At 29.7% G+C, this 14,197-nt stretch overlaps 1 protein-coding gene across 42 annotated transcripts in view; it reads right to left on the bottom strand.

The window, feature by feature from the left end:
- Positions 1-644: 644 nt before the first annotated feature.
- LOC122273570 (uncharacterized) overlaps positions 645-14,197 on the bottom strand; it is a 109,834-nt gene continuing 96,281 nt past the window's right edge. For 35 of the 42 annotated variants that reach the window (XM_087159195.1, XM_087159174.1, XM_087159177.1 and 32 more), the window contains 6 exons: positions 12,050-12,073; positions 8,237-8,266; positions 7,664-7,684; positions 6,681-6,698; positions 2,254-2,301; positions 645-813 (listed from right to left, as the gene is read on the bottom strand). In XM_087159195.1, the coding sequence (XP_087015321.1) occupies positions 803-813; positions 2,254-2,301; positions 6,681-6,698; positions 7,664-7,684; positions 8,237-8,266; positions 12,050-12,073 (152 nt within the window). In that variant the 3' untranslated portion in view covers positions 645-802. The remainder of the gene's footprint in view (positions 814-2,253; positions 2,302-6,680; positions 6,699-7,663; positions 7,685-8,236; positions 8,267-12,049; positions 12,074-14,197) is intronic. The other 7 variants (XM_087159187.1, XM_087159188.1, XM_087159186.1 and 4 more) reach the window with 2 other exon arrangements.

Genomic DNA, 14,197 nt, shown 5'->3' with positions numbered 1-14,197 from the left:
TCAAGATTTGTACTCGCGGAATTATGGTGGGGTGACTTATTGTCATTGCTTGAGTGCAGGGAGACTTTCTCATCTGCACCAAAAGACTAAGACTATATTTCTGCTTTTTAAATTTTAGATACTTAACAAACTCCCTATTTTGAGCTTTAGGCCTTTATCATTAATTTCAATTTTACTTTAATTTTCGATAAATGTTTTACCTCTTTCTATGTCTAACCGATTGTTGTAATTCAGTTTCTTACTCACACTCGCCAAATCATGCATATGACTGCAAATGCATAGCAATATGCAGGACTATAAATGGATTTTGAAATTGACTCGGGCTTAGACTTAATTCAAAAGAAAATATCTATTTTAAATAAAGTGGAAACATCCGAATAGTTAAGCAAAGCTAATATATCCTTCGAATTAAAGCAAATATAATGTCTTACTATGTTTTGAATGTCTTTTGAGAATAAATATCGTATTATGGTTTATACTCTAACTAAATTTATACCTGCTGTTGCTAACATTTACTATGTAACATTTACTATGTATACTTTGGAGTAATAGGCTGGCTTGACATGGCTTGGTTATCTTTGACATCTATGTAAACCTTTTCATATTTTGGAAAGACGCTTAAGTAAAAATTAAGACATTAAGTATTTTAATACATATATTACTTTAATGTCATTTTAAAATAATATACAATATTGAAAAATATATTGAACTATTCATAAAGACATTGATTAATTGTTCCTGATTGAACCTCTCTGTCCCACTCAGTTGTAAGCAAGGAACTTGGAAAGTAATTTTCGCTTTTCTAGTTATACCCTGTAATAAAAAATTTTAAGTTTAATTATAATGTAGAGAAAAAAAAATTTAAAAAGAATTTTTTTTATATACATTTTATCTCTTTCTTTTAAAAAATGTTTTCATTAGTGTAGAAAGACAACCAACGTTTTCCAAAATATGAAAAATGTGAGCTGCTGTTAGTCAGCAGGCTTTATTATTCTGAGGGAGGCAAAAACTTTAATTTTACATGAAAATGATAACTCTGGAAGAATAAATATGATTTTTGTTTCAAAAATAAGCCTGCTGAAAGAATAATGATTCTTTTCTTTTCCCAGAGCCTAAATAAAAATTTTGTATCGATGTTGTTAAGTCAAATTAAATATGGTAATGTTTAAATTATAATTACATGTGGTAATAGCTATTCTAATTAAAATTATATATGGTAATAATTATGTTAATTGGAATTTTATATAATACTAAGTAAAAGTACTATTGTTATGCTTGAGAATATCTTAAAATTTTTACGATGGAGCAATACGTATAAGAGCTCGTTACAGTGAAAGAAATTTTAAAGCTCTTTGTGAAAGAAAAAATGTAATAAGTTACTCGTTCATTAATTTAATGTATACTTTTAAGAAGCATTTAAACATTTTTCTCTCTCTCTTCATATAGATCATCTCTTCATATAGAGATGAGCTGTACTTTACGTGATAATCCTAATGGCTAACTCATGATAGAGAAAATTACATTAGTTTTCACTATCAAATAATTTTTTCCGGTACATATCCCATTCAAGTGACAGTAGAACAGTTACTTAAACAGCATTGGTATTAAAACTGATTAGTATTGATGCAGTTTTAATAATCACTAAATACATACAGAGCGAAATAGTATCCTTTCTCCATTAATTTTGTCCTTGACTTTATAGCTACCGTTTTATTTAATTTCAATTAGCATAGGTTTCAAATCATTTACTTTCATAGAAACACGTTTTAAAAAAGTATTATGCACAAAATTAACACATGTCATCACATAACTTTATAATTGTAATTGAAATAAAAAAAATATTATTCAGATGACGTAGTCCCCAAATGCTTATATGTTAAAGTTTATTGAATTTATTTGACACAGCCAACAAAAAAAATTGAATATTAAAGTACGTGCAAAAAACTTTTTACTTAATTAATTAGTGCTATAAAGTAGCAAATGTTACTTATATTTAAATTACTTGGAAAATTTAATCGTCTATAGTTTAAATCAAACCAATGAATAACGCTTAATCAATCGGAAAATTCCACTTCGTTTTTGGATTATCGCGAATGAAAGGTTTGTCATAGAAAGTTTAAATACAACAGTGGCCTTTCTCATGCTCGTCTTATCTGTATGCCAAACTTCTTTCCTTTCAGTTAGATGGCTCAGGTGCCTATAAAGGACGCACAGACATACATAAAAACAAACATTTTTATGTATATAGATTACCAGGAGTGTCAGGAAGGTCCATGAATGGGAAAGGACTACCAGGAGCCTCTACAAAAACGAAATGGTTAACTATTATTAAACCACAAACTACATCATAGATTCAATATTTGATAAAACATTGATAATTTTTAAACTTATACAATATACATTAATATACATCTAATTAAATATTGCAAAAATTAATCCGGAAAGAAATTTATTTCATTGGAAGACATGTAAAAGGATCTCGTAGGATAAAGTGGGTAAAATGTTAATGGATAAATGGATAATTTAGTAATGGGTAGTGTGATAATGGACAAATGGGTAATATGACAATGAAATAATGGGGTAGAGGATAAATTTGTTAAAATAGAGAAAAGCGTAAAGAGAAGAAGCAATAAATTATAATAAATTTTAAATTTTTCTATAATACTCACTATGCATTTTAAAGACATGTTTATAAGATTACTATTTAGGTTTTAAGTTGTGACTATAAATTTGCATTGTACTTTAAAATAAAAAAATAATTTTCGATCAGTTCAGAAAACTATATCGAATTGTACTTAGAAACTGTTCGCAAAAACCGATATCCTATAAAAATTAACGTAATTTCTTACTAATTCTGAAATAAAAGACCCTTTAAGGAATGATTTTTGAAACCCGAAAGAAGTTTTAATATTTTTGATATTTTAATAATGTCTGTAGGTTGTAGAAAAAAGTGGCAATGTGTAAACATAATGTTTTATTGTAGAATTAATCAATACTAATGTGAACAAAACACATTTTCTGTGCATATAAATTCTTAAATGTTCTATATATTGTCGATAATTGTTGTAAATTTAGCTAATTGTATTGAACTCTCTATTCCATAAAAATAAATAATGAGAGAAAATAATGATGAAAAGTCAATCCCAAAATTATTTGTAAAAAATTAAATAATAAAAATTTTACATTATGCTATCACAATTTATTCAAATAGCACGGATATATTTCACATAACTGACTTTTTATAGGTAAACAACAATAAAAATAAAATAAGTGAAAATCTTGCTGTGTTGTTCGTAACTTTACTCCTTTTGTACGATACTATTAATGACTGTTTTATCTCGCTTATAAAATGTGTGTAAAAATATTTATATTCATAATTATCATTATTTATGAAAATAAATTTTAATTCTAAAGAGAAAGTTTAAATCACAGAACTCAAAAATTAGTAAATAAAATAAGATTTTTTCTACCAATTTTACATAAATTTTCCGTAAGCTTTTAAATTTAAATGCCTTTCTGTAAAATGCTCGTGCTTTATTACTTAATTTTAACATCATGCTATATATGTAAATACAAGGGGGCTAAGCCCCCTGTTCGCTACTGCTCACCAACCCCGATGTTTGCTTCGCAGTAATTGTCTCTTCTTGACAGAAAACAGTTTTTCTACCAAAGTTAAAATTATTCAATATATACTAGTATATATCAAAAATATACTAAAATGAATTCTGCTTGCTTAAGCTTGTACCTCTACTTCCCACATCCAAAAATTACTATATATTAGTATTATAAACAACTAGTGAGCTGCGCCCCCTGCTCGCTAACGCTCGCCAACCCCCGAAAATTGCTACGCAATCTTATGTGGTTTGCTTCGCAAACCAAGCTCGCTTCGCTCGCTACTAACTTAGGTACATTGCAAATGCACAAAATTCTAAGAATTCAAAACAATCATTCAAATTCATATAACAACTTTTTTTTTAAAAAAAATTACATCTTTTTAGTAATTACTTAGTCATTAAAATAAATTTGAATTCAAATAAATGACATGTAATTCGTTAAAAATATTAGAAATGTGCTATAGTATAAAATCTTAAGAAAAAATTTCTAAAACTGATATCTCTTTAAAAAGGTTAAAATTTTGGCGATAATTAAGTCTATTAAAAATTGAAATAAGCGAATTACAATGGAAAAACCTGCATAAGCAAATGAATTCTAGTAAAACAAATAAATTCGTGATATAAATTATAAATCGTCAATTAAATTCGTAATATATAAATTCGCGAAAAAAGCGCTTTCGACAAAATACTAAAATAGAGATCTATCGAAAAAGACTACTCACTTCTGCCTAGCTTATGCTCTCTCTGGTTATTTCAGTTTCCGTTTTTAAAAGCGCTATATGTTGAGCCATCTCAACTAGATTTGGCATGTGACATTTTTAGCGGCAATAATTGGTCGATTTCCTAGCTTTGCCATTCGGGGAGTTGTAATGAGGCTTTTTTTGGTCGCCGTGTAAGAGAAATATATATATAAATGAGATCTCTTGGTTAACAGAAGTGATTTTTCGAAGTAATCATTTTTAAAATAGCATTTATATTCCTATAACAATATGATGTTCAAACAAATTTGATGAGTTTAGTTATTATTAAATTAACTGTAATTTGATATTCTCGTTAATAATAGCAGTATTGAAAAATGACTTTAAACTAGGCAAACAAAAATATTTAAAGGAAAACAGAACAACAACAACTTTGCGACTTTTGTTAATCTTACGCTGATGACAAACAAACCAATATTGAAATGAATGAGGAAAAACTGGATCCACTCAGCTTTAGATGGAAAGTTTAGTTGTAACATTTTAGCAAGCAGCATTATTTAAAATTATTACCTTTTCACGCACATGCATTCTCAATTTCAATTGGCTGTTCTGTGCGTTACTAACGGCAAGTGTTCTGTGATTTGCTATTTATTTTATATATATATATATATATATATATATATATATATATATATATATATATATATATATATATATATATATATGTATGTATATATATATATATATATATATATATATATATATATGTATATATATATATATGTATATATATATATATATATATATATATATATATATATATATATATATATATATATATATATATATATATATATATATATATATATATATATATATATATATATATATATATATATATATATATATATATATATATATATATATATATATATATATATATATATATATATATATATATATATATATGTATACATATATATATATATAATTATTATACTTATTCTTATTCTTATTATTATTATTATTTTTATAACTGTCATTATCGTTGATATTTAAAGAAAAAACTCTTTCGTGACAAATGATAACTAGAAGAAGAAAGTTTACTACCAATCAAATTTTTTGCAACTTTGCTTAGGAACTTATATTACATTACAATTCAAGAAAACACTACTACAAAAAATATACTAACCAGTAGTAATCTTTTATAAAAATTAAGAAGAGAAATGCTCGCATTTAAGCAAAATACTCTTAACATTATATTGATTATTTAAAGAGGAATCTATCTATAGAAGTACTTGATTAGTTAAAGCTATTTTCTAATTTTTTTGGTGTTGAGTAATTTAAAAACGACATTTCAAAAGATAATCAGTAATAAGAAGGTTAAAGAAAAGCTTAGAAATGAATCATCATTGAAATTAATATTATTAAGGACTTGCGAACTTTACTAAATTTTAGAAAGAAACTTTGAAATCCTAATCAGTTTAAAAAAATATTTAAATTAAACTAAAGTCGTGAATATAAACAAGCTAACCAGTTTTTTTTAAATATCAAGATGTTATGGATCTTTCTAACTAATTCAAATACTTTAAGCAATTCAATTAATTATCGAAAGAGAAGGAAACAGGAATCTCTGTATGTTAGAATTTTATGGTTTGAAACTGTTTTATTATTTCGTTGGCTAAACATTTAAAAAAAAATTTCTAAAAGGAATCTTGAAAAGAAAGTCAAAGAAAAAAAAAGAAGCTTAGTAAAGAACCCTCAGTTAAACTAATATTAGGCCAGGGTAGTGTAGTTTTCTGAGTTTTAAGATAAAAATTTTAAAAACGTGAATAATTTAAAAAAATCAATATCGTTTATAAGAAATTAAAGTTGTATTAAAGAACACTTTTTTAATAAAAATATTAAGGTCCTTGATAAATGAAAAATTACTCAAAATAATTAAATTGATTATTGAAAAAGATTGAGAGAGATATCCTTGCATTCAAGAATATTATTGTTTGAAACTATTCACTGGAGTTTAAATATTTAATCGCAAAATTTTAAAAGAATATCAAAAAATGGATGGTTAAAAAAAGAAATAATATAGGAGAGAATCATCATTGAAATTAATACCAACCAGGGGTTGTAGATCAATATATTAAGGTTTTAAACAAATAAATATAATATTTTAAACATTACAATTAATTATTTAAAGAGATTGAAAGAGGAATCTCTTTTATATAAAAAGAACTTTATGGTTCGAAACTACAACCATGATGAAGTTATAACCATTCAAAGTTTCCAAACATAAAAGTTTGGAAACACTGAAAAATAAGATTTAAAAGGAATGTAAATAGAAGATGATTTAAGTAAAATTGATACTAACCAGGGGTGTTAGCCTTGTCTGAAATTTGAAATTTGAAATTCAAGATGGTAAATAATTCCAAAAAAAATGTTTACAACATTGAAAAACAGAATTTCAAATGAATATCGATAGTTAAAGGAAGCCAAGAAGTTGAATTCCATGCCAACCGAAACCTTAAATATTATAATGGAGTAACGTCATAAATTCGGTTGCCATCTTATTATAACCTTAAATGAGAAGGGGATTTGTATCAACACGTATTTACATGCAAAGGAATATAGAGTCCATAAAATTATAAAAATAGCTAGCAAAAGTAATAAAATAAGTTGTATTTTAATAAGTTTGTCCTTGCCACCACGCTAAATATCTTTAAATAAGCAACACTATTTAAGAAACCTAAATAGCTTTCTTACTACGATGTTTCACTTCGTTAATGGTTTTTGTTTGATTTCTTGTCTCAATTTTAAAATGAACGCTGCCAAAAAGGAATTCTTAGCTTTTTTAATATTAATATGGATACCACTTTTTCTATATTTTCGAGCACACTATGAATCCTGCACATTCTACAAACCTAAATTTTTATCCGATATTGCCCTCCATATTATCCAAATCTACACACTCAGGATACACTGTTTTAGTTGTGGAGAAGAATATAGTACTACAATTATGACAGGATAAAATACGTAAGGTTCCTTAAATCATATCAATTCGATATTAAGAAGAAAGGGAAACGTTTTAGTTTAATTTAATACGATTTGTGTCATTTTTTTCTCAATATTTTATTATGCAGTGCTCAAAATATGTTGAGTGCATGCATGAGAATTTTAAAATTGCAAAAACATTTCTTGAACCTCTATTCTTAGTACTTTTATACAGATTGCTAATAACTATCGCAATCTATCAGAGGCTTACCCTTTGCTTTGTCTATTATAATTTACATATTAAACTGGTACATAAAATAATGATAGTTCAACAAATCTAACATAATCAGTTATAGCACGTACCATTCAAAGTAGAAAAATTTCCTGAAAAAATTAGTGACATTGTTTTCTAAGAGATTTTATGAACATATAAATTAATAAAAAAATAAGAGATTAACTGTTTATACCAAGCACTAAACTATTGTCTGAATAAAAACATATCAATGACATTAAAGAAATTTACTTTTTGGAGCAAAAGACTGTTATATATACTTATGAATTTCGATTGCAATTATTAAATGCAACCACAATTATTCTGCTAAAGATTTTGTAACAATCCTTTAAATGATTACATTCCATCCATCAGTAAAAAAGTTTTGAAAAAAATTCTTTATAAAGAATAATTTTAACAAAATAAATATTTTTCAAAACGGGATTACTTATAAATATTTATAACTAATTCATTTTCTATTTTTAAGCCACGCTTTTAAATTAAATAGAAAAATATTTTAAAAACTAATTTTTGAGAAAAAAATTTAAGTAAAAATAGGGCAAAATATAATTTTACATTAATCTTTTATTAAAACAAAGAAAATTCGAAGAACTATCAAATATTTCCGTTATATAAAAAAATAAATAAATACAAACTATTCTTACCATTCATTATATTATAAGTATTTAAGGCTGCTGCAAGATCAAAAACCAAATAAGTTAAAAATTATCTGCTTCGACATTACACATTCCACATTCTGCATTTTAAACTAATAATTACTATACAACTGCGAAATAATATTTTTTAAATTTTTTCTGATTTTGAATTTTGTTTGAAAGCTTACTCATCACAAAATTCAAGCTATTCTTCAAAAAATAATAACCTGTAAAGGTAGGTATGTAGCGAAATATCTTTAGCGAATTATCTTTGAAGCGAATTATTAGGTATGTAGCCAATTATCTTTAATATTATGAGTCATACATGGTAATAAATCCGTATAAATGAAGCGATATTTATCTTGAAGAAATTTACAATTTTATTTTATTTTTTTTTGAAAATTATTTTCATTTTTGTATCGGGTTAGATGTGATTTCGAACTTGTTTTTTTAAACGTCACCTTTAAATGACTGGAGTCATGAATATAACTATTTCTTCTTCTTCATAAGCGCAACAGCCTTTCACAGGCCAAGGCTGACTCGCAGATTTTCCTCCATCTGGCCCTGTCCGGTGCGACGGCCCGCCATTGGTTTACTCCCAATAGCTTGAGGTCCTTTTCAACGTCGTCTATCCATCTTGTAGGTGGTCGTCCCTACGTCTCTACCCTTCGATTGCGAAAAAAGTCACTTTTTTGGCAGGGACGGCATCAGAATTTCTGAAGAGGTGGCCCAGCCACCTAATGCGTGATGCTTTAATAGTTCTCACAATGTCGGTCCCACCGAATTTGTCATATTTTTTGTAAATTTCGTGGTTGTAAAGAATTCTCCTTACGTTATTCTCTTGAAGAGATCCAAAGATTTTCCTCAAAATTTTTCTTTAAAAAATTAGCAGTTTTTCTTCCTCTGTTTTGTTTAGGGTCCAGCACTCACTTCCAAACGTAACTATAGGCTTGATTAAAGTTTTGTAGATGTTTAACTTTGTCTTCACATTGATGAACTTGGATTTGAGTTGGTTTCTGAGGCCGTAGAAACTTCTGTTAGCCATGAAAATTCTGTTATTTATTTCGATTTTCAGGTTGTTGTGGCTAGAGATCAAGGTTCCTAAGTACTTGAACTGGTTAACAGTTTCAAAAGAGTAAGTCATTATCTCCAGAGGAGATCGATCAGGAGTTTTATTTGTTGCGATCAAAAACTTAGTTTGTCTGCATTTATAACTGGTCCCATCTCCTTCGCCGCACTCTCAAGCGCTACAAAAGCGTCAATGACTGAGTGTTTTGTTCTTCCAACTATGTCGATATCATCAGTAAAAGCGAGTAGTTGGGCAGTTCTTTGTAAGATTGTTCCATTTGTGTTGATACCAGAGTCTCTAATGGCCTTTCCCAAAGCTATGTTAAATAGCAGGCATGAAAGGGAATCACCCTGTCTCAGGCCTGTTTCGGTGAAGAATGGTTCAGAGAGATTTGACGAGATTTTTATTCAGCACGAAACTCTTTTGAGTGTCATTCTTGTGAGGCTGATTAGCTTCTTTGGGATGTTAAACTCCAGCATAGCCTCAAGTAGTTTTCCTCTGTTGATGCTGTCGTAGGCAGCTTTAAAGTCAATAAATAAGTGGTATGTGTCAATGTTATACTCTTTGGTTTTCTCCAAGATCTGCCTGATAGTATGCAATTGGTCAGTCGTTGTTTTTCCTATCTGGAATCTGCATTGGTAATTTCCAATGATTTCCGAAGTGTAGGTCTCCAATCGCTTGCATAAAATAATGGAGAAGATCTTGTACGCAATATTTAGAAGGATAATTCCCCTGTAGTTTCCACATTCGAGTTTATCACTTTTCTTGTATATAGGGCAAATAGATCCTTCATCCCACTCAGTAGGCATTTGTTCTTTTGTCTATATACAACAAATCAATCTATATATAGCTTTGTTTAGCTTCATTTCGTCAATTTCAAAGAGTTCGGCTTTTAAGCCATCAGGTCCGGCTGATTTATTATTGTTTAGCCTCCTCAACGCTAATTCCACGTCGTAAGGAGTAGGTGTATTATGTTCTATGGCTTCATCTTCAGTACTCATGGTTGGCAGCATGTTACAAGTGTTTAGATCTTCTCTATCTCTCCCCATTAGTAATTCTACGAAGTGCTCACGCCAACGGGCTAGAACTTCATCCGGGTCTCGAGTAAGTTCTCCGTTTTTCTTCTTACAGGTTATTGTTCTGGGGTTGAAGTCTGCTCTGACATTGTTTATCAGTTGGTAACATTTTCTTGCTTCCTTTTTAGTTTTTAAGTTTTCAATGTCTTTATATACCTCTTCCATATATTTTCGTTTCTTCATCTTATGAATTCTTTTTTCTTCTCTTCGCAGTTCTTTATATGTTTCTTCTTCGCTCCTAGTGTAGCGTTTCTGGATCATGGATTTATACGCTTCATTCTTCTTATTCGTAATGGCACAGCATTCTTCATCAAACCAAGAGGTGGTTTTCTTTCCTTGAATTTCTGGTATTGTTTTTTCAGACGCATTAATTATGGTTTGTTTAAGAGACTGCCACGCAGTCTCCACAGTCTCAGTTTCGACACTCGATTCAATCTTGCTTTTTAGTTCTTTTCGGTACTCTTTCATTACCTCTATCTTCTTTAGCTGCTCAATGTCAATCTTTTTGTCGTTATTATCTCTGCTTTTATGATAATATCTATTTACCTTGTGACGTATTTTTGAGGCTACCAAAAAGTGATCGGAGTCCACATTTGCACCGCGGTATGTCCGAACGTCTTGAAGACTGCCTCTATGTCTTAAATCAATAAGTATGTAATCTGTTTGATTTTGGGTTAATCCATCTGGGGATCTCCAGATGGCTTTATGCATGTTTTTGGGTTTAAAAGTTGTACTCCCTGTTACCATGTTTGTAGAAATGGCAAAGTTAATAAGTCGGATGCCATTTTTGCTTGTCTCTTCATGTAGACTTTCATTTCCAGCAAATCTGTTCATGTTTGTATCGTGGCCAATCTTCGTGTTGAAGTCGCCCATGAGCAGTTTCACATCATTCGAACAGCATTCACTTTGTGCCTTAACTTCATCCGCCTTGTCCTCCGTGGGGGCATGGGCACAAATAATTGAGATATTATGCGTTCTTCCTTTGATTCGTATTCTTTCATTCGCTGACTTAAATTCAATCACTCTGTCTCTGATTCTTTTGTTGACGATGAAACCAGTTCCAAATTGGTGTAGTCTGTCGTGGCAGCTACAGTAGATACTGCAATTTCGCTTGTACATTACTCCACTTCCCGTCCACCTCATTTCCTGAACAGCCAGTACATCTAATTTGTTCTGCAAGAAAACATCAGTTAGTTTTTTCACTGCACCTCCTCTATATAATGTTCTAACATTCCATGCTCCAAAAATCATGTCCGATTTCGTACCAGGTCGTCTACGAAGTGCCGGTTCGGAAGTTTTTCTTTGAGTTTTCTGAATCGGTAGATTGTTTTATGAGGCAAAGGGATTGGCCTTGCGCTCAACCCATTTAGTCGTCTTTTACGACACGCCGGGAATACGTTGATGCAATTCTACCCCGGACACCACACGGGCGATATAACTATTTAACATTTATTTATTTAACAAAATTTTAATAACAACATTATCATTAAAGCCAACCCTAATTTATGTAATTGTAAATGTTAAGAGTGGAATAATATCTACGCATTTTGCGATGAGTACGTTCGAAAAGTAAACACAAATTATAAAAGTATTTTAAATGGTAAGTATTTCCTTTCCATGAGAAAATTAAATTTATGCTAAGATATTTAAGAAATGTGATTAAAAAATGGTACTTACGTGGAAGCAAGGATTTGAGAATGTCTAAGTAAAGCAAGAATAATAATAAAAGCAGTAATTTAAACCATTGTTCAAATCCAAGTTTTCAAAAAAACAATTTACTTTAACAAGAACTACTATTTTATAAATTTTAAGCGAAAATGGCCAAATCTAAATCCGTTGAAAAGAAAGGTTTCTTTATTCAAAAAAGTATGCTTTTGTGTTTGAATACGTAACCTAAATATCTTCTACACGCATTAATTACCATATTTAAAGTCACCCTTTCGAATCATGAAGATTGAGTGATAGAACGTGTAGATCCGAACATTAGATCAAAAGTTATTCAGGGTTGTCCGTTTCTTATTTTGCGCACTGTGCATTAAATATGAATTTTATGTACGTCTTTCAACACATATAACACAGTTTCTTCCCCAATATTCCAGCGTAAGCAATTATTGAAACTGTCATCATTTGATGCAGCATATGACGCACATATGCTAAAATTCATTTTCTCATAAAAAAATTACATTTTAGTTTAGTTTTAAATATTTTCATTAATAAATAAAACTAAATTATGCCTTCAAATTTCAAATTTTTTTCCAAATAACAAACAAATCAACCCCATAACCATTTTTTCTTACACATATATAAAGATTTATGGCAAATTCAATTAGTGTATAGAGCTAATGAAAAGGTAAAGGAAATGTGCAATCAGAAGTAGTTTCATGATTCATAAAATGCAATTTTGAGGAAAGAGTACAGTTGAAATGCATAGAATTTTGAAATGCATAGAATTTTGAAAAGTCCCAGCAAAGACAAAATGAAAGCAATGAATTAGTACCTTTTGTGAGAATAATGTGCACGAATAATTTTTGATAGCACTGTTGAGACATCAATGAACAGTTAGTTTAAATAATTGTTTTAAATTGTCTGCCAACTCTTGTAAATATAATAACTGCAACTCTGGCTAGTTGCTGGCATTCCAAACGATTTTCCTTCTTTTTCTTGTTGTCAATATTTTGTAAATAGTGTGTATGTCAGTGGAAATAAAGGAATACAATCGCTGTAAAAGCTGGCATAATGGTTCCGAAATACTCAAGCTATCTACGAACCAGGGTTTGGGGGGAAAATTTTCCGTTCCTGCGTTGTTTAAAGAGGTAAGAATTTATTTACGTAACTTCATTTTATTTCCTTTCCACTTAATCAGAATGACTTCAACGCAAAATGATTCTGCAGACAAAATGGCGTTACTGAAGCACACATGTAGAACAATTCGGGCTAATATTACTCGGTTCATTAGCCAACTAGAAGACACTTTAAATTCTTCGTGGAATACGGATATTGAATTCACTTGTAGTCGTCTTGCCGAAATACTTAACATGGAAATGGTGGATAATGATATACACATACTACTTTCGGATGCGGAATACGAAATTGATGTATAGCAATGTCAAAAATATACGGATAACGCCAAGCGTTGGATTTTTGATGCCAATCTTGCTATGAAAGAAGAACAAAACAAGAATGAGACTGTAGATTCACCAAATGTTACTAACTTTCAGATTCAAAATGTGAATTTTATGTCACCACAACAAAATGTAAGACCACCAACAATAAAATTAGAACCATTTTGTGGCGACGTTGAACATTGGCAATGTTTTTGGGAACAATTTAAAACGTCTGTAGACGATAATCCAAATTTATCGTCGATTAATAAACATGTCTTTCTCAGGGGATATTTAGAAGATGAACCAAAACGATTGGTTGAAGATATAAGTATTGTTAAAGATACATATGAAACGACTAAAAAGCTACTTATGGACAAATATGGTGACAAAAATAGAATTATTCAATCTCATTTGGATTTTTTAGAGAATTTAACGCCAATCCTCAATTCATCGTCAACATCCCTGAATGAAGCTTATATTGAATGCAACAGAAGGTTACAGGCTCTACGTGATTTGGGCGAAGATATTGACGCATACGGTAGAGTTTTATTTCCTACAATTTTACGTGCATTTCCTGTCGACATTTGTTGCCGATGGGTTAGTCATGCGAAACGCCAAAAATTTTCAGAAGATGATATCACACAAGTGATACATTTTCTCGGTGAAGAAGTAAAGGGGGCCCTTACAACTAGCAAGATTAAAGGTCTTATGTCTTCTGATT

The sequence above is a fragment of the Parasteatoda tepidariorum genome, chromosome 3 (genome assembly GCF_982258835.1).
Source record: "Parasteatoda tepidariorum strain Cologne lab strain chromosome 3, Ptep-v5.0, whole genome shotgun sequence".
Lineage (NCBI taxonomy): Eukaryota > Metazoa > Arthropoda > Arachnida > Araneae > Theridiidae > Parasteatoda > Parasteatoda tepidariorum.
Note: the sequence above shows the minus strand (reverse complement) of the source record. Positions and strands in the feature narration are given on the sequence as shown.